This window comes from Tupaia chinensis, unplaced genomic scaffold (assembly GCF_000334495.1).
Source record: "Tupaia chinensis unplaced genomic scaffold, TupChi_1.0 Scaffold000528_1, whole genome shotgun sequence".
Lineage (NCBI taxonomy): Eukaryota > Metazoa > Chordata > Mammalia > Scandentia > Tupaiidae > Tupaia > Tupaia belangeri.
In genome coordinates, this window is record NW_006160041.1 from 899,444 (window position 1) to 920,777 (window position 21,334).

The following is a 21,334-nucleotide window of genomic DNA, read 5'->3' on the forward strand; positions in this document are numbered from 1 at the left end:
CAGCTATCATGTACTGTACATAATTGTATGTCTCACATTTTTATGGGACTGGTAGCAGAGTAGATTTGTTTATACCACCATTACCATAAACACGAGTAGTGCATTGATATGACAGCTACAGCATCACTAGGTGGAAGGGATTTTTCAGCCCCATTATAATTTTTTTTAAGCAATTTTTGTTATAGGGTGTGTGCACTCACCAGAGAGACAGAGAGACAGAAAGCAAGAAATCACCCCCAAGAGGGAATGGACATACCGCAATCCCTTCTCCTCCTCTATTCTTCTGGGACTTTTGGCGTATATGCACACACACCCACTGTGAGTTTTAAGCTGCCTGGTCTGGAACTGGAACCACGATCAACTACATGGGAGTCCAATGATGTAACCATATTTTTTATTGAACTTTATTGACTTGTTGATTTATTTTAATTTGACCAGAGAGGAATAGAGAGTGAGAGAACGAGTGAGAGAGAGAGAGTGAGAGCGAGAGAGAGAGAAAGCGAGAAAGCAAAAGCCCCCCAGTAAGCTGCCAGGCAAAGGACTCAAGCCATGGGGAGTACAGCACCCTTAACCACCACACCACCAGCCAGCCCCAGGGACCACTTTTTTGTATGTATTTCTTTTTAAAAAAATTTTATTAATTCATTAATTTATTTTAATTTGAACAGAGAGAGAGACAGAGAGGGAGAGAGAAAAATGAGAAAGCAAGCCACCAGGTCTGGGACTTGAATCGTGGTTGACCATGTGGGATTGTCTAGCGCCTTAACCACCATGCCACCTGCTGGTCCCCTTTTTGTATGTATTTCATTATTGTCCAAAATGTCATTACACAGCATGTGATTGTATTATGTAAAACACTTTAAGTTAAAACTCAGTGAAATTTAGTGTACAGTACTGTGTATAAGGTTGGTGTATATTAATTACCAGTTTCTTACTTTTACTACCTAAATAATATTTAAAACATTTTCTTGTTGTAATAGTACTTTACGAAATTCTTGCCCTTTAAACTTGCTGAGAGCCATACTACTTGTTTACCAATATGAATTTCACATAGCCTTTTTTACACTGTAGTTTTTACAATCTAAACAAGGGATTTTGTAGGTGTAGAAATCTCTTCTAGTTCTGGAATCAAATAATTTGTCTCCGAGCGTTCCATGATTAAAGGATAGAGGCACAGTGGCCACGTGTCTAGGCTGATCTGGGTAGGCTTCCCAGACACTGCAGGGATCCCAGGACTCTGAGACTCAGCATGCAGGTCCTGCTGTTGACTGGGGACTGTGAAGAGGGTGTCTCATTTATTTTTCAGAGTTGTAGATACGGAGAGACAGTTTCATTTCCATGGAGTTGTTGAACTTCCTTATCTAATGGAGGTTATTAAAAGTATTAAAAGTATATTTTTATCTTTCTGATTTTGAGGGAATGAGCTGTCATTAGAAATTCATATATGTGTATGCATAGGCTGACTTTAGTTAGAGTCTTGATTCTGTTATCTTAGCCAAGAAAATCTGTCTTTCCAGGAATGAGCTGGTACTTTCCGTTCAGAGTTACTAATATTTCTTTTTTTCTTTGCTTTTATAACAGTGCTGTGAAGTGTTATAATGTATCTCTTAGGGGTTATGATGTATAATTGTACAAAGATATAAGAAAATGTGGACATATCATGGCAGATTAAGTTTTTAGGTCTTTGGAAAGTCTCCCCACTAAGAAGAATTTCTTAGTTTGTCGTGAAAAAAAATATTTTGTAGCCCTAGCTATCTTGTCTTTTTCTGCCTTAATTTCACATATGTTGGTGATATTTAGCTACTTAGAGTTTAAGCTGTGTTATTTTCTGTTCCTTTATCCTCTGTTTATGCTGGTCTCTGAAATCTCATCCTTACCCCTCTTGAATGATACAGTCCTCCTTTTGCCCCACGAGGTTATATTCATGGACTACATCGTGGGTTTTCTTGCCCTCAGTTTCTTATTTCATTTGGCTAATAGAAGACATCATAAGAGTGGAGGGAGGAAGGTGAGTGAGTTTGGGTGTATTAGTCAAGTTTTTATTGTGATAATGCTGTTTGTCAGCTCCAAAATTTCACAAAAGTTTACTGCAATTTACCATGTTTGTTTCTTGCTATAGGATGTTGATATGCCTGTGGTTCACATGGTATTACCTAGGCTCAGCTGGTCTCTAGGCATCAACTTGAGTTTATACCTATGCGCGGTGTCTTATTTTGGGATCTTGGCTTAAAGAGCAATGACTTTTTGTGGCATGAACTTATGGCAGAGGACATAAATACCAGGTGACCAAGCCTTTGAGTAAAGCCTTTGTCTGGATCATATCTGCTAATGTCCTACCACCTAAAACCAGTCATAGACCAAGCTCAATGTCAATTGGGTGAGGAAGCATGCTGTCCCTGAATGGGGAGGCACCATGGAATCTAGTGGCAAAGGACAGAAAGTATAATTGGACCGTTGTATAATAGGGAGATAGTGAGAACTTGGGATTGGTAATGCAGCCTGCCACATCACATCATAGCCTTCCCTGGCTCCCCTTCTGTTGGCTTGCTGGATGGCAGTGGTTGCGACTGCTGCTGAAAGCCACCACTCCTGTTTGGCAACCTTGACCTGTAACCACTGTTCTCTCTCTGGGCCTAATGTCATTTTTTCTCTTGCTGTTCTCGGGCTAGGAATGGTAAGGCTGACATATAACCATCCTTTGTTGGTTTCCTTGCTGATATTGTCTATATCTGTAAACAGTTTACTTTGTTGAAGTCTCCTCGGTGATCCCATTTAAGTGCACTGTGTGTATGTTCCTGACAGATTCGGACTGACAGCCCTTACTTTCTTGGTGCTCTTACTGCTCTTTTTATCCCTTACTATATTACATTATTGTTTGTAGCTAATTGTCTCTTTCCATTGAAGCTTTTCATAGACAGTAATTATTTCATTATTTGTAACCACAACACCAAAAACACATTTGCAACCAAAAAACACCTTGCTGAGCATATAGCAAAGTCCTAATAAATAGTTTTTGAGAAGCCTAGATAAACAGACTCTCCTTTTTCTTTCCTAAACAGAATTGTGTGAAGAATCTCAAATGATAAAACAAATAAGTTTATTTTGGTTAAAGCAAGGTTCTAGAAGAGCCGGAGCTCAGGGGCCTCATCCACTCACCTGCTTGTTCTCTGGCAGTGATCTTTAGGAAGCTCTTGCATCAGGCATTCTGATGAGCTTAGGCTGAAGACTGCTGGTCTGGTTGAGCTCAAGGTTCCTTCCAGTTCAGTGCATCCCTTTTTGATTGTTATTATCATCATTATTATTATTTCTAATTTGCCAGGAGCATGTGTGCTTACTGGAGAGAGAGAGAGAGAGAGAAAGAGAAAGAGAGAGAGAGAGAGAGAGAGAAAGAGGGAAAATGAAAACACCCTCCCCACCCCCCAGTGCTTCAGTTCCTTCTCCTCCATCTCTCCCTTCTTTCAGGATTTTTGGATGTGTGCATATGTGCCTGGTATGTTTCTCAAGCCACCAGGCCCAGGACTTCAACAGTGCAGTTGACCATGTGGGATCCAGCCACCCTAACTGCCAGGCTGTGAACTGGCTCTCCCTTTTTGTATTATTAAAACTCTTGAGTGAATGCTTAAGAACCAAAAGAATTCCTCTATAGTCTGTCATTTGTCATCAGACAACATGATCTAATTAAATATACTGTTTAAATAAATGGCCTAAGGAATGCTTATAGATAAGAAAGGAATAACTGTATTGAAGTACAGAGAAACATCATTGTACAGTAATGCCTATCTTTAATTCATCAATGTACTGGTTTGATGAGAAGCTTTTAGAGTTGTAGTTCTCAAACTGTGGTCCCTACCCCAGCTTAGCATCATTAGGGAACTTGTTAGGAATGCAAATTTTTGGTCCTGTTCATACCAGAATCAGGATTTCTTTCTTTCTTTCTTTCTTTCTTTCTTTCTTTCTTTCTTTCTTTCTTTCTTTCTTTCTTTCTTTCTTTCTTTCTTTCTTTCTTTCTTTTTTTTTTTGAGAGATTTTTACTGTAGGGCATATGTGCTCACCAGAGAGAGAAGTCACCCCTAAGGAGGATGGCCATGCTGCAATCCCTTCTCCTCCGTTTTTCTCTCCGAATTTTGGACACGCATGCACACACACCCAGCATGAGTTTAAAGCCAGCAGGTCCAGGACTTGAACCGTAGTTGACTCTGGAGTCTAGCAACATAAACATTACGCCATCTGCTGGTCCCAGAATCAGAAATTTTAAGGGTGGGGTCTAGCAGTCTGTGTTCTTTTTTTTGAGAGATATTTTTTCTATGGGGCACGTGTGATTGGCAGAGAGAGAGAAAGGAAGAAACCACCCCCTGAGGGGATGGTCATGCCACAGTCCCTTCTGCACCTGGCGTTAAGTTTAAAGTCACCAGGTCTGGGACTCGAACTGTGATTGACTGTGTAGGAGTCCAGCGATGGAACCATTACCCCATCTGCTGGTCCCATAGTCTGTGTTCTGACAAGTCCTCCTGGTGCTTCTGAAGCATTCTTAAGGATGGTAACTGCTATTTTTCAGAAAGAGAGCTGTGTGAGGTCGCCTTTATAAGGGACCACGGAGTAACTTCCTTAGTGGTGATATCCGCTGCTCTTCAACAGAATGCAACTCTCATTGCCCTACTAGAGGGCAATCTCCACAGTGATCTGAGAGTTCACATCCCAGATATTAGTGGCTTCATGTCCTTGGCATGTCCAGAGCAGCTTCTCTGGGATCCAGTGTACACTAGAGTATGAATGCATTATGAACTGAGACGTTCTTGTCATAATTTCCTTTGTCTTTGCTACTTTGAAGGGGGATGTGTGGCAGACATGAATTTGTCTGTCTTATTATTTGTGGGCGGAAATAAACTGTAGTAGACACTCATATGCTATCATTGTAGCCAATAGAAAGAAATTTGAACCATGAGTCTGGGTATATGGATCAGCTGTGACTTTGTCATTAACAGACAACATGGCCTTTGGCAAATAATTGGGCCATTGGAAAAGTCATGACTCATTTTTGCATGGAAAAATACATCATCACTTTTCTGAGGACCCAATAGGATAACTTCTTCAGAAGCCTTACAGAATTGTATTGTTTGTTTTTTTGTTTTGTTTTGTTTTGGAGAGGTTTTCGCTATAGAGCGCGTGCGCTCGCCAAACAGACAGAGAGAAACAGAGAGACAGAAAGCGAGAAATCACCCCCCCGGGGGATGGCCACGCCGCAATCCCTTCTCCTCCATTCTCCTCTCGGGATCTTGGGCACGCACACACACACACGCACTCGGCGTGAGTTTTAAGCCACCGGGTCCGGGACACGAACTGCGGTTGACTACATGGGAGTCCAGCGACATAGCCATTACGCTAACTGCTGGTTCCCAAGAATTGTATTGTTTTTGTGGTTAGTTTTTTCTCAGTAGTTTGGATTGCTAGTGTTGAGATGATTTTCTGCTCTGTTAATGAGATGCCAAGGTAAAAAAAGCTATGGGCATACGTTTGTTATCCGCTTAATATGAGAAATCCTCATCTGGTAAGAAATCCCTCAGGAACAGCTAGTTTTAAATTCTGAAACATTTAAGGGCTTTGAATCCCCCCAAGTTTACTTATATTAGTACCACTAAGGATGATATGGAGAGGGCAGTTTTTGTTTTTGTTTATTTTTATTTTTGCCAGTAGGTGTATGTGCTTGCCAAAGAGAGAGGGAGGGTGGAATATATAGAGACTCCCCTCCTCCCAGTGGAGTGTAGTCATCGTGCATTCCTTTTTCTTCCATTTCTCCATGTTGTTGAGGTTTGGGAGAGGCACACAGATACAGCGGCATGTTCTTCAAACTCCTGGAGCCAGGATTTGAAACTTGGTCAGATGTATAAGATCTAGGTCCCTGTGCACAAGGCTTAATTGTTGTGCTATGTGCTAGCTTGGTGTCCTAGTTTTTATCATATACTGGATCAAGAAGGACCAGAATAAGTTGCGCTTTGATTTATTTAAAAGTGTAATAAAAACTACAGCACTAAGAACTCATCCTCCCATTTGATTTTTCTTAAAATTCTAGCTTATGACATGATCTCTTTGCTTTAGGAGATGATGAGCAGAGTGATTGGTTCTATGAAGGAGAATGTGTCCCAGGATTCACTGTCCCTAATCTTCTGCCCAAGTGGGCTCCTGAGCATTGCTCTGAAGTAGAAAGAATGGATTCTGGACTGGATAAACTTTCAGATTCCACATTCCTTTTACCTTCTCGGCCAGGTCAAAGAGGTGAGTGGTGAGGAGACCAAGAACTTCATGCTTTTATGGTTCTCTTGGGAAGAAGAGTCACCCAATGCACATGTACTCATGCCTTTAAGCATGCATTAACTATCTTAGTTTTAGAGCTAGTTTAGGGATTTTCTAGGGGATTCAAGGGTGAGTCTTAAAGCTTGAGGTTTTCTTCATTCTACCTAAATCAATTTGTGGAGACGCCTGGCATATATTTTGGCAGGACATTCCTTTGGCTTGCCATTGTTGCTTGTGCAAGATTTAGGAAGCCTTGGCATCATGTCACAGCGACTTACCCAATGCGAAATTGATAGATTGTTGAGTGCTTAATGGGAGCCTGAAGCATTGTATCTTGGAAGAGAACAGATTTCAGTAAAGACATTCACATACAAGGCATAATGGCATTTTTTAAAATGGATGATTCAAAAATAATTAAGTTATTTGAATGATTCTGCTATTGTAGATTCTGACGTGGGTGGTATCTATCCTTTCTCTTTGCTTTCCTTTCAGTTATGATATAGCAGAGCGGAGTGGAAAGAGTCTAGGGAGAAGGAAGTATTATGCTAATACTACTCTGGTACTGTCCACCTAGCTCTGTGACTGGGACAGTTACTTTCTTGGGGTGTCAGGGTTATCCCTTAAGATATGTAACATTGAATAAAATTGCTTCAGAACTTTTAGTTCTATAGGTTTATGATCCTACACTCCCCAGTAACCAATAATCCATTATTATGTTACTAAGTATTTGTTGAGGTTCTGCTGGTGATCAGAATTACACTGAGAACTGTAAACTCTTACTACGTAAGGCTTTGTTCTGATGAATTTGGTCATGTAAAAGGCCTTCCTAAAGCAGTTGGTTCTTGGTAAAGACAACTGCATGGCTGAGGCACATTGTTTCCTTGAATGTTTCAATAAACATTTCTAAAAGTTCTTTATGGACAATTAAAATATGCACAAGTGAAAGAAGAAAGAAGAAACCTTAAATGGCTGTAATCCCACATCCACACACACTGTCATTGATACCATTCTGGTGTGGATTCTTCTAGTTTTGTTTCATTTTTTTTTCAGTTTTGCTATAGGGCATGTGCATTTGCTAGAAAGACAGAGAAAGAGAGAGGGAGTGAAAAGTCACCCCACAGGGAGGACAACCATGCCACAGTCCCCTGTCCTCCCGGAATCTTGGGCACACATGCACTTGCACCTGGCTTATTTTTCACACTACCAGTTCTGGGACTCCCAACTGCACGGTTGGCCAAGTGGGATCCAGCTGTCCCAATCTCTGCTGGCCCATCCAGTTCTTCTTTCTATCAATATATGTAGAACACATACAACAATAGAAAGATGGAGTTAGAAAATGCATGCTATTTTCACAGTTATTTCATGAATTAGAATGTTTTTAAGATAGTAACTAGCATTTAATTTAAAAATAGAAGCTCCCTTGTTAATAATACCTTATATTTGTGTATGGCTTTTCATTTATAAAGTATCTTTTACTTCCTGTGTTGTTGTGTTTACAAAATAGACCTGTAAGGTAAGACCGAGAGAGTGGTTAGCCCTCTCCTATAGGTGAGGATGTCTAGGTCCTCATCCTCTAGGTAAATGGCATGCTTAAGAACATAGTGCTAGTGATGAAGATCTGCATATAATAAACCCTTGGCAAGTAGCCTTGTGATATTGGTTTAAGGGTCAGTCTAGGAAGATGCCCAGAGTCTTCCTAGAGTAAGGCCTTCAGCATACTAGAAACGTGGTTGCGTATGGATTTTTTGCATTCAGTAACTGGGGTCTTTCTTTCTGATTTTAGGGTACCATGCTCGCTTGAATCGCTTGCCTGGAGCTGCAGCTCGATGCCTCAGGAAGGGGCGAAGAAGGCTGGTTGGGAAGGTGATAGTTTCCAGATTTACTAGGCTCCAAGGGAAGATAGTAATCCCACGTGGGTTTTTATTTTATTTTATTTTTTTTTTGAGAGGTTTTCGCTATAGAGCGCGTGCGCTCGCCAGGCAGAGAGAGACAGACAGGAAGTGAGAAATCACCCCCCAGCGGGGATGGTCACGCTGCAAGTCCTTCTCCTCCATTCTCCTCTCGAGATCTTGGGCATGCATGCACACATGCCCGGTGTGAGTTCTAAGCCACCAGGTCCGGGACGTGAACTGTGGTTGACTATGTGGGAATCCAGCGACATACCCATTACGCTAACTGCTGGTTCCCCCATGTGGGGTTTGTGTACCCCGGTGACAATCAGAAGTGCCATACAACTCCCTGGAGTTAATGAGGCCAACTGGAATGTTAGAGGATTGTGCAAGAGTGAACATTATGTAATATGGAAGGAAACACACAGAGGAGCTGACACTGAATTCACACAGAAGTCTGACAAAGCAAACACTGTCATTATAGTGTCTGTTGCCTGTAGATGTACAGGCCAGATCGCTCTCTTCTGCACTCTTAATCTTATATTATTGGATAAGTTAAAATACTCTTGGCTTCTTTTTGACTCCTCCTGAATTCATGAATACATCTTTATTCTAGCCCAACTTTGGTCTTTCACCCTAGAATTCCCTAAAAAAAGAAAAAACCTGAAAAAGCATGCCTATTACTGAATTTCGAGAGCTACTGTTTATTCACGTCTCCTTTGCTAGGCACTCCATTCATTTAAAACTCCTAATAACCTTGGAAAAAAGGTGATGCTCCCTTTTAGTGATGAGCACTTGGCTTCAAAGTTAACGTTTGATGTTTCCCAGATAAAAGTGATAGAATAGAGATTTGAATCCAAGTCTAGTCTTACCTGTGTTTGTAAGTTTACCTATTTATTTCTTCCATGAGATAAACAGAGACAGAGAGAGAAGGTGGGTACCCCCTGTAGGATCTTCATGCTATGTTGTACCCCATGATTTACTCCTCTAGCCTTGATCATAGGGATGTACAAGTGGTATTCACAAGTAGGCCCTGGAACCGCACTGGGACCTTCTCATGTGAGTCCAGCCACCCACTGGCGTACAACCATCGGCCCCATTTTTATCTTTGTGAATTTTCATTTATTTTAAAATTAAATTAATTTTTTACTGTAGTTTTCAGATAGAAATATTGGGTAAGATGGGAGTTTGTACCCTGTCAGAGAAGATGGTGGTGTGCAAAGAAAGAGTCAGGAAGACAAAAACACTTGAGAGCCTTAATTTGTTCACTTAAAATGTCTTGAAAATGCCTACTGTGTGACACGTCTTATGCAAGCCAGGTACATAGTGCTAGAGCCATAATCTGGCAATCCTTAGGAGCTACTGCTTTCTCTACAGTCTAATCAAGGAACCGTTTTCCCAAGGTTTAGGCATGCAAAATAAACCAGGCTATTTATTTCCAGATGAATTCAGATTCTTTTTCTTTAAATCACTTAATTCCAATTTAGATGTCTAATTAGAAATATACTTGATTAATGAAAGATTAATACCTTGTTGTTTTTTGAGAGGGTTTTTTGTGTGTGTGTGTGCTATAGGGCGTGTGCGCTCGCCAGACAGAGAAAGAGAGATAGAAAGCGAGAAATCACCCCCAGGGGGGGTGGCCATGCCGTAATCCCTTCTCCTCCATTTTCCTCTTGGGATCTTTGGCATGCACGCACACGTGCCTGGCATGAGTTTAATCCACCGGGTCTGGGACTCAAACCGTGGTCGACTATGTGTGTATCCAGCGACATAGCCATTACACTAACTGCTGGTCTCAATACCTTGTTCTTTTTATATCTCTCATTTTCCAGACAATAAAATGCACCTTTGCTCTTCTGGGAGCTTATTCCTACAGCACAGCTAGCAGGATAGGGGTATATAGATTGCAGAGAGGCAGGAGTTGAAAGTGGGGAATGGAGAGGTGGTTTTACTTTCTCTCTTTATTGGTTAAGTTTGACAGATAATGTTCTCCCTACCACCTACTTTGCTTTCTTTTAACTCTTATAAAAAATAAGATCCTTCTACCTCCATGGAAGTAAGTCTGTTCATCTTGAAGGTTCGTGTTAGCTTGCCTGGAAAGAAATTAGGGCCTATTGGACATGCCTCTAATGATTTCAAATGAGTAGGATAATATTTACTTGTTTAATTCATCTTCATCACCTTAAAGGGATATTTGTCATTTCTAGCAGAGGTCACTGCTCTGCCCCTCTACTTCCCCCTCCCCCATCTCTCTTCTCTTTTTCTAAATTGTAATCATAAATAATGAGTTTCATTCACAGTTCCCTGCCAGCGAGCTGCTAATTACGCAAAGTACTGCTTGTAATTTACACAGTAATAAACTGTAAATTTAAACATTACGGCACTTTAAGTTAATAATTTTTCTGCTGTAACAAATAGCTCATTTTTCACCCATCTTTTCCCTTGGCTCGCTTCTATGTCTGTGACCAAGAGTCATAGCCATAAGGGATGAAGAATACAAAGAATACAGTATGTGAAATCTTTTCATTTAGCTCCACTCCCAGCCAGAATCTGATTTCCAATTAATTTTTCTGTAGCTAGTCATCCTGGTAAAACGTGTGTCCTAATGTTTAGGCTCATCTATACACATAGATGAATATGGACAATAACATTTGCCCAGAAACAAATGTGTCCAGTACGGGCTTGACAGTCATGCCTATGACTTCTGTCCTCTCATCTTAACACTTACTCACACATATGTAACTTACTCATAGACATGTTGGTATGCTTTCCCAGGTCTGTGATAAATGTTCATTGTAATTGTTCTCAAGTTATATGAAGGGTGAGTGCCATTTTCAGTTTTTTTGGAGATGATTAGTTCCTGAATTGCTTGTGGTGCTTTCATTTATAGTCTATAATAGTTAACATGGCCAACATCCTAAATCTGTAATGGATATTTTTTTTCCTTTTTAGACTAATTTTTATTTTTTATAATTTATAGTAATATAGCCAACATCTTAAACCACTGATAGAAATGTTCTTTTTCTTTTTGGAGAGGTTTTTGCTATAGGGTGTGTGAGCTCACCAGAAAAACAGAGAGAGACAAAGAGACAGAAAGCGAGAAATCAATCTCCGGGGCGGGGGGTGGGGGGATGGCCATGCCACAATCCCTTCTCCATTCTCTCGGGATCTTGGGCAGGCACGCACACGCGCCTGGTGTGAGTTTAAGCCAATCTGGAGAACCCTGAATTTAAGAATCAATTTATGGCTAGCTGTGGTAACACAGTGTAACAATGCCCCACGATACTAAAGCCATATGTGAAGGTGCTGGGTTCACGTCCTGTGGTCTCCCTGATGCTGGATGTGCATGAGTGTGCCTGTGATCATGGCTGGTTGGAGCTAGGGGTGGATTATGGCATGAAGATCCTACTGGGGATACCTCTCTCTGTTTCTCTCTCTCTCCCCCCCTCTCTGTCATAAAATAAATACATAAATAAACTTTAAAAAATCATTTTATATCAGCTTCTATTTTTACTTTAAGAGATATTTCAGGAATGAAATATATAATTTTGTTTCTTTGTTGGTTTTAGGTTTTTTTTTTTTTTTTGCCATAGGGCATGTGCGCTTGCTGGAGAGAGACAGAAAAAGGGAAAGAAATCACTCACTCCCCTGGGAGGATAATCTTACTACATTCCCTTTTATTCTCTTCTCCTCTTGGGATTTTGGGCATGTATACACATGTGCCGGGTCTAGAACTCAAACCGTGGTCAGTCATATAGGAGTCTAGTGCTTGAACCACCATGCCACCTGCTGGCTCCATGATGACATTTTATGTCACAAAATGTTCTTCGATGTGTTTATGCAGTTTATTAGTAGATATTTAGGTTTTACCAGTGAGAACTCAGTAAATGTCCTAGCATAAAAGCTACTGGGGCTATAGGGAGTGTGGTGTTCTGGCATATTAAAAATTGGCTGTTGAATTTTTTTTAAATGTGTTTCTCCTCCTATATACTTCAGTAATTCCAGGAGGTATTACTCACTATACTAAAATGCCTTATATAGTAAACAGTGTTTATAATGACTTTTTTGGATCACAAGAGGAAAATAAATCTAGGATAACATGTAATACTTACATAGATTCCCATAAAAAGAAATAAAGTTGCCGTTGGATTTTGAGATTGACATTCAATCTGTGCCTTTGAGGTTGCCGTGGCTGGCACAGTTATGGGAAAGTGTGAGCTTGATGACAGCTTGTACTTTATATACTTGGCCCTGCGTTTGGATGATACTCTTGTTTTCTTTGTCTTTTTAGGAGACCAGCCTAAGTACTTTGAGTACTGAGAGGATAAGCCATATCATTAGCGACCCTCGGCAGAAAGAGTAAGTGCTTATGTAGTGAGTAGCTATCCTAGCCCGTTCCTTGGAGAAGGAGGCAGAAGGAATCTCTAACATACCAAGAAACCAAGTTTCAGAGCTGAAAAGGGGGTCTTAAAGATTTGTAGTTTATAATAGTTAACATGGCCAACATCCTAAATCTGTGATGGATTTTTTTTTTCCTTTTTAGACTAATTTTTATTTTTTACAATTTATAGTATTAATATAGCCAACATCTTAAACCACTAATAGAAATTTTCTTTTTCTTTTTGGAGAGGTTTTTGCTATAGGGTGCGTGAGCTCACCAGAAAAACAGAGAGAGGCAAAGAGACAGCGAGAAATCACTCCCCGGGGGGGATGGCCATGCCACAATCCCTTCTCCATTCTCTCAGGATCTTGGGCACGCATGCACACGCGCCTGGTGTGAGTTTAAGCCATTGTATCTGGGACTCGAACTGTGGTCAACTACATGGGAGTCCAGCGACATAGCCATTACGCTAACTACTGGTACCCTAGAGATTTTCTATTTCTTTTTAGATTAATTTTTTTTATATAGTTTATAATAGTTAACATGGCCAATATCCTAAACCCCTGGCAGATTTTCTTTTCCTTTTTGGACCAATTTTTTATTTTTTAGCTTTTTATATCTGGGTGCTATATTAATAGCCTCTAATGAAGATGCGATGTTTTACACTCATTTTTCTGTCTTAAAATTTTTTTTGTTCAAAAGGGATAATTGCCTTTATTCTGTGTTTTCTCTCTCTTTCCCCTAAGGTTCCCTCCTTCTCCTTTTTCTTAGCTTTTACCAGAGGGTACATGCACTTGTCAGAGGGGGAGATGAGAAAGCATCCCCACGGGGAATGGTCACTTTGCAATCCCTTCTCTTCCATCTCTTTCTCCTTTTGGGATTTTGAGCATACAAGCATATGTGCCCAGAGTGTTTCTCAAGTTGCTGGGTCTGGGACTTGAATTATGCAGTCAGCCATGTGGGATCCAGCCACCTTATCCACCATGCCATAAGCTGGCTCCCCTATATTCTCTTACATTTAGACCTCTTTATAGAGAAAAATCTTTTTGTCCTAATTATAGTGATAAGTGCAGTAGAAAGCATGACTCCATATGTCCCTTTCTCAAAACGGCCTCATCCGCTAACATGGTTGGCTCTTTCATGCATCTGTACACATCATGACTAGTACCCACTTAAGATCCTATACACATCTAGCCTGGTCTGACTTTTTTTTTTTTTTTTGATTTATTTATCTTTATTTACATTTTTTTAATACATTCAATCACATTATTTAGCTTACAAGGTGATCATTTCAATATGTGAACATTTCTCCCCAGTTGAGTTGATCAAAATATAACAACACTACCTCCCTGTCTCAGCAATGCTGTCTTTGTATCCCTCCTCCAAATGTTTTTACCCAGGCCCCACTCCTCCACACACACCACATCTGGCATTCACATCCATCTCTTGTGTTTGTACATCCTTTAGCCTGTCCGTTTCAGTTATAGAGTGAGGACATTTGGTATATATTAAGTGGGGACATACAGTGTCTCTCCTTCATAGTCTGGCTTGCTTCACTCAGCAGTAAATCTTCCATATTTTTCCACTTTCTGTAAAAAGCCAGGGTTTTGTGGTTCTTAATGGAATGGCGGAATAGTATTCCATAGAGTGTATGTGCCACAGTTTTTCAATCCATTCAGCCATACGAGGGCATTTGTGTTGGTTCCATGTATTAGCAATCGTGAAAAGTGCCACAATAAACATTGATGTGCAAGCACTTTTCCAATAATGTACAAAATAGGCAAGGTGTGTGTGTGGTTTATGCCCTCATGGAGGTGAGGATCCTCTTAGCACTGCACAGAGAGTGCCTTGGTGTCACAGTGTAATCTAGGGATAATTGCCTTTATTCTGTGTTTTCTCTCTCTTTCCCCTAAGGTTCCCTCCTTCTCCTTTTTCTTAGCTTTTACCAGAGGGTACATGCACTTGTCAGAGGGGGAGATGAGAAAGCATCCCCACGGGGAATGGTCACTTTGCAATCCCTTCTCTTCCATCTCTTTCTCCTTTTGGGATTTTGAGCATACAAGCATATGTGCCCAGAGTGTTTCTCAAGTTGCTGGGTCTGGGACTTGAATTATGCAGTCAGCCATGTGGGATCCAGCCACCTTATCCACCATGCCATAAGCTGGCTCCCCTATATTCTCTTACATTTAGACCTCTTTATAGAGAAAAATCTTTTTGTCCTAATTATAGTGATAAGTGCAGTAGAAAGCATGACTCCATATGTCCCTTTCTCAAAACGGCCTCATCCGCTAACATGGTTGGCTCTTTCATGCATCTGTACACATCATGACTAGTACCCACTTAAGATCCTATACACATCTAGCCTGGTCTGACTTTTTTTTTTTTTTTTGATTTATTTATCTTTATTTACATTTTTTTAATACATTCAATCACATTATTTAGCTTACAAGGTGATCATTTCAATATGTGAACATTTCTCCCCAGTTGAGTTGATCAAAATATAACAACACTACCTCCCTGTCTCAGCAATGCTGTCTTTGTATCCCTCCTCCAAATGTTTTTACCCAGGCCCCACTCCTCCACACACACCACATCTGGCATTCACATCCATCTCTTGTGTTTGTACATCCTTTAGCCTGTCCGTTTCAGTTATAGAGTGAGGACATTTGGTATATATTAAGTGGGGACATACAGTGTCTCTCCTTCATAGTCTGGCTTGCTTCACTCAGCAGTAAATCTTCCATATTTTTCCACTTTCTGTAAAAAGCCAGGGTTTTGTGGTTCTTAATGGCTGAATAGTATTCCATAGAGTGTATGTGCCACAGTTTTTCAATCCATTCAGCCATACGAGGGCATTTGTGTTGGTTCCATGTATTAGCAATCGTGAAAAGTGCCACAATAAACATTGATGTGCAAGCACTTTTCCAATAATGTACAAAATAGGCAAGGTGTGTGTGTGGTTTATGCCCTCATGGAGGTGAGGATCCTCTTAGCACTGCACAGAGAGTGCCTTGGTGTCACAGTGTAATCTAGGCTTCATTTCTAGCTTGCCCAGTCTTACATTCCATCATGAGGCTTTCCAACTCTTTTGAAGAGTTACTTTAAGCAAAGAAGTTTACATACATTTAATATCATTCTCGTTTTCTTCTGCAGTTGTGTCTTTTCCCCATTTCCTTCTTTATCTTCACTTCATTATTCCAGCATCTTTTGTCTTCTCTTCCTCTCCAAAATTTTCCTACCACTTCTTTTATTGTTTTCTTTCCTGTTGTTCTCTCCCTCTCTTTAGTTTCTGGTTACCATCAGCTGGGAAAAGAGAACGAAATCAGGTAAGATCCTTTTTCTTTGTCATCTTTTATCATTTGATTTCCTTTTCTTTAGAAAGAATAAAGCGTTGGCTTCTGATTTTCCTCACATTTCTACTTGTGCACATGAGGTAAGGTTCCCTCTTCCCTATGTTATTTTGATTTTTCTTGGAGGACTGATTTCCAAGAATATTTGCTGGTTGTCAATAGGAATAGTAGCTACTTCTCCTTTCTAGGTCCAACAGTTCTTACTTGTAGCACATATTTCACAGGAATCTTATCTTTATTTTGGTTTTGAATTTTACAATAAAAAAGCAGAATGAAAAAAAAAGGGGAGGGGAAGCAGAATGAATCTTACCTGCTTGTGATTTTGTTCAGCATCAGAATCCTGTGCTGAGAAGTATTAAGTCTGAACATAAGAAGCAGAAAAAGGAGAAGCTGTCTTGAGTGAAGTGGGATGGAGACCTTAGTGCTGTGCCCTCTTAGTCTTTTCCTTCACTACCCCTGAGCGGGTCTTTGTGCATTTAGGCCTTTGTGTTGGGGGGGTCACAATTTTAACAGTGTTCACAGTGGCTTTCAATAGTTCCCTTATGTTTGAAGTTTTTTTTTTGGAGGATTGCTTTATCTTGGTGATTATTTTGTAAAATAGATGAGGACTGATAGGTAAACACTTTCAGGCTTCTTGTTCAGTGTTTCATTTCGATTTTTGACTACTTATTAGCATTTTGACTTGATCCACATTTTAGTATTGGGACCTTTGTTGTGAATTTGTGATTTAAAAGTGATGAGATGATTTTAGTTGGTATGTGGATACACAGTTCTTATTTTAAGTTATGCATTATAGTGTACATTAGAAAAATATAATGACTACATCAAACTTGGTATTTAATGGAAACATAGGATGAGGCTGAGTAAGAGTAATAGGTATTAGGAAAAATACTAAATAAACAATAGTGCAAGTGGTAAGCAGATCAGAGAAAGTCATACAGGTGGTGTGGGAGATTGCACTTTAGGGAACTCTTAAGAGCACTAACTGGGTTTCATCAGAGTTTCTAAAGGCAAAAGGAGACCCGTGGTGATCCCCTGGTCCCGATCCGTTATCTACAAACATGGGACTCAAGGGCCATGTGATTGGTACTGTTTGTCCAGAGTCTTACAGCTGGTAGAACGGGGATTGGAACTCCTATGGCAGATAGAAGAGATCTTAGTTTGTATTCTTGCTAAGTAATTTTGAAGTTACCATTCAATGTTCTGTAGTCCTAAGATGTATTAAGTCTGAACTTTTGGGGGAGGACTTTACTGTGGGAAAAATACAAAGAAAGCCAGCAAACAAAGTGGAGTGCTTTTGTGCATAGTATCCCACTTGATCCCTCCAACCACCTTTGAGTCCAGTAGATGGTTTATAACCTGAAAGCAGTGTCATTTAGGGACCAGCAGTTAGCGTAATGGTTATGTTGCTGGACTCCCACGTAGTCGACCATGGTTTGAGTCCTGGACCCAGTGGCTTAAACTCATGCCGGGCACGTGTGCATGCGTGCCCAAGATCCCAAGAGGAGAATGAAGGAGAAGGGATTGCAGCATGACCATCCCCCCTGGGGGGTGATTTCTCGCTTTCTGCTTCTCTGTCTGGCGAGCGCACGTGCCCTATAGCAAAACCCCCCCCCACCAAAATAAATAAATAAGGCAGTATCATTTGCCTTCATTTAGACCTTAAAAGAGGTAAGACAGATAACAATACCTTCGTGAAGATAGTAAAGCTCAAAGAGGTTATGTCGTTATTGACATATAGCAACTCTGGTAGATTAGAACTAAAAGTTAGGTACTCTGGTTCCCAGTCTAGTTCTTTTTCCATTGTACTCTCCTGGTAATATGTGTTACTTTGGAAACATTTGCCGGGCTAAGAAAATAAAAAGGTATCTCATGCTGATCTGCTTGGGAACAAGGGCAGATACATAATTGATAATTACTAGGCATACATTCCTGTTATGTCAGTTGGAAAGTACTGTCTTTTGCTGTTTAAATGATTACAATCGGAATTTTAAAAAACATGTTGTTTAGCAAGGAGTAGTCTTTTTCTGAGGTGTGCTAGATCAGACAGGCTGTATTGGTGGGCATGCCATTCAATATGCACTGCTTTATCAAATGGTGTCTGTGTTTGGTATGGCAAAAGAGTTGGGTAGTCAAAGGGAAAGGTAATTGAAGTAGGTTACCCTGTAGTAACAGGTCCATTTCGCATAAGCCTTACTGAAGCCGTCTTATTTATTCCTGCAGTTCAACCCTCTTTCTCCCCTTTACTCCCTGGATGTTCTTGCCGATGCCTCTCACCGAAGGTGTTCACCAGCACACTGCTCAGCCAGGTAATTATCCTCGTGGTTTGTTTTCTTGTGGGCAATACTATATTCCTTTCTATAATGCTTCAAGTTATAAAGTGTGTCTGCGTATAGTGTCCAGTTTGATCCTTCCAGCAACCTTTTGCCGTAAGTAGATGTGTTACACATGCAGAAACTGAGGCAGAGTGACTGTCTTTCCTGAGGTCACATGCTAGTATGTAAGTCTCAACTTTGACCTAAGCCTTCTGGTTCATATTTCATATTATTTCTTCTGCTAAGAGCCCCATCTTCATTATTTATGTTTCTCGCTATGACCTATAAAATCCTGCATAAGCCGACTTTTGACTACACATCCAGCCTCTTCTATATAATCCCTCTCCTCCTCTGGAGGAGAGACCCAGCTGCACCAGGGAGCTCTATTTTGTTCTGCAAAAACATCAACCCTTTCCTTCCTCTAACTGTCGCACTCGTCCGTTTGCCAAGAAAACTGTCTTCATGTTCCTGCTTGTCTCAACTCAGTGCTTCTTTTTCAAGGAGAAATGCTAGGATCATCTTATCTAAAGGAGTCACCTCCCGCACTTCCTGCTCATTATCTGTCTGTTTCCTTTATAGTTCTTATCACAGTCTGTAACAAATTTGCTTATTAGTTTATTTTCGTGGGTTTTTTTTTTTCCCTCTTTTTTTAACCAGTCTCTCTTACTAGAATGTACGCTTCGAAGTGCAGGGACCTTGTTTTGTTCCCTGATAACTCCTCAGCAGCTAACACGGTGTCTGACATTTGTTAAACCTTCAGTATACATGAGGGGTCAACAGAAGTTCACGAAAATCGCACATTATGAGAAAACTATGCATGGATTTCAATCTTTTCACACCAAAATAAACTCTCACTCTCTTTGAAGTTTATTTATTTCTTCCATGAGCAAGGGCAACAGAGAGAGAGTGAAAGAGAGTCCTCAAGTTATGATGTAGATTGCTCATGAGCCCTGGATGATAGACTTAAAAGTCTCTGGACCCATGGGGCTGGCGGGTGGCGCAGTGGTTAAGGGTGCTGGTCTCCCACATGGCCTATAGCAGTTCAAATCCCAGACCAGGCAGCTTGCTTTCTCACTTTCTCTCTTTCTCTTTTGCTCTGTCCCTCTCTGGTCAAATTAAAATAAAGAAGTAAAGTTAAATTAAAAAAAAAGTCTCTGGACCCAAACCAGGAACCTTCCCATGTGAGATTGCCTAGTACAGCATTGTCACATTTTACCACTGCGCCATCATCTGGTCCCAGTGGACTCATACTTTGATTTTATCTTTCCATGAACTTTTCGAAATCCCTTGTATTTCTCAAATGACTGAACCCCACGCTTCTGAATGTAAATTCTAAGTTGGGTGACAAGAGAAGTAAATGTGATTAGTAGTAGCATCCCCAGACAGGGCCGTTATGTACAAAAGAGCAGTTACTAGGCTAGACCATGGAGCTTTTGTTATTTCTTTTTTCTTTTTTTTCTGGAGAGGTTTTTGCTATAGGGTGCGTGCACTCGCCAGACAGACAGAAAGAGACAGACAGAAAGCGAGAAATCACCCCCCATGGGGGATGGCCACACCGCAATCCCTTCTCCTCCGTTCTCCTCTTGGGATCTTGGGCACGCACGCACACGTGCCTGGCGTGAGTTTTAAGCCACTGGGTCTGAGACGTGAACTGCGGGTTGACTACGTGGGAGTCCAGCGACATAGCCATTACGCCAACTGCTGGTCCCACTTTTGTTATTTCTGATAGCACAAAGAACTTCTGTCCAAGGTCCTAATGATCGCTTTTCCTTCCTAATAAGTTCTTAAATTCAGAGATTTGGGGTGCAGGCTGCGCAGTTATTTTTCCCTGGATACAGTTATAGACTTCCCAGCGTGGGCTATTGTATAAGCTCTTCACCATAACCTACTGCCAGACCTTCCAACTGGAGGAGTGGTATTTCAGTGGGAAAGTCTTTTGAAAAGAGAAGCCTTCACAGTGGTGTTACCAAGAGTGTGGAAAATGTGGGACCATATAAACTGCTGTGGGCTTTTTCTTCGTTGCCTGCTGCTTATTCATCATTCTTCATTCAGCGTTTGCTGCTTCCTTCTGTATGCCAGGCTCCTATTTAGGGGCTGCCCTCTAGGAGCTTATATTCTCATGGGAGATTCAGGTTTGGAAATTGACAATTACAGTAAAGGTTTGCATGCAATGATACGAAGCACAGAGGAGCCTAACTTAAAGGGCTCATGGAGGATTTCTTAGAGATGGCAGTGCTCAAGCTGTCTTGAAAGATTAAGATTTCAGTCTGCAGGGAAGCAGTCCTCCAGCTTTTTGTCTTCATACCAAATAAAATCTTGGCCATGTATAGTTTGTGAGAAGACTATGTGAAGAGCACCGTGTTGTGTCAGATGCTGAAAGTGGATCACCTGGCCCTCTTCCCTGTAATTCTGCCACCTAGAGCTGCTGTGCTGAGAGCAGTGCCCACACTTTCCTCCGGTTTTCTGTTGCCTTTGAAAGCCTCAGCCTGTGGCTGGATGGGGCAGCAGCTTCTGGTTTCTAGATGTATCATTATCCACATCATCATCCTCCATGTTTTGCCTGGCAGTGTTTCTGGCCGGGCCTGGAAGCATAAGGAAATCTCAGTCATGCTTCTGGTGCTTGGCTCTAGCGAAATACTGTGTGTTGTTTCAGCCCATTGCTAAAAGCAAAGGCGAGAGAACATGGACAGTGAGAGATCATCTTTGTCCATACTTCCTGACATCATTCCCAGGGTAGTATTACCAAGTGGGTTGCATGCTTGAAGACTCTTTGGGGTAGGGGAAAGAAAATTGTAAACAGGAAAATTGTAAACTTATATTTATTTATCTTATCCTTAGATTTCTTTTTTGGCCTTATGTTATACATATATTAGTCTAGTAGCAAAACATTTATATTTTATTAGTATGAATTGTATATATGAGTGTTTCTTCTAGTTTTTTATACATGAAGGTGCATAATCTATTAATAAAGTTTGGCTGCATCTGCTTTATAGGAAGTGATCAGTGCAGTTGACCACTGCGGTTTTCGGAAAATGTGAATAATGAAACTCTGAGCTCTCGGGGCTATCTCTTTGAAATCATGGCGGCTGGGCGGGGGTGGTCCCTGTTCAG

General features: G+C 40.8%; 1 protein-coding gene across 10 annotated transcripts in view; it reads left to right on the plus strand.

Annotated features, from left to right (window-relative positions):
• The window catches only part of GPATCH2L (G-patch domain containing 2 like), a 77,100-nt gene that overhangs the window by 37,809 nt on the left and 17,957 nt on the right, over positions 1 to 21,334 (plus strand). For 3 of the 10 annotated variants that reach the window (XM_006157058.3, XM_006157057.2, XM_006157062.2), the window contains 4 exons: positions 6,094 to 6,270; positions 8,072 to 8,151; positions 12,469 to 12,536; positions 18,132 to 18,217. In XM_006157058.3, coding sequence (XP_006157120.1) covers positions 6,094 to 6,270; positions 8,072 to 8,151; positions 12,469 to 12,536; positions 18,132 to 18,217 — 411 coding nt within the window. Of the gene's footprint in view, positions 1 to 6,093; positions 6,271 to 8,071; positions 8,201 to 12,468; positions 12,537 to 15,844; positions 15,885 to 15,936; positions 15,992 to 18,131; positions 18,218 to 21,334 lie in introns of those variants that run through there. The other 7 variants (XM_006157061.3, XM_006157064.3, XM_006157060.3 and 4 more) reach the window with 4 other exon arrangements.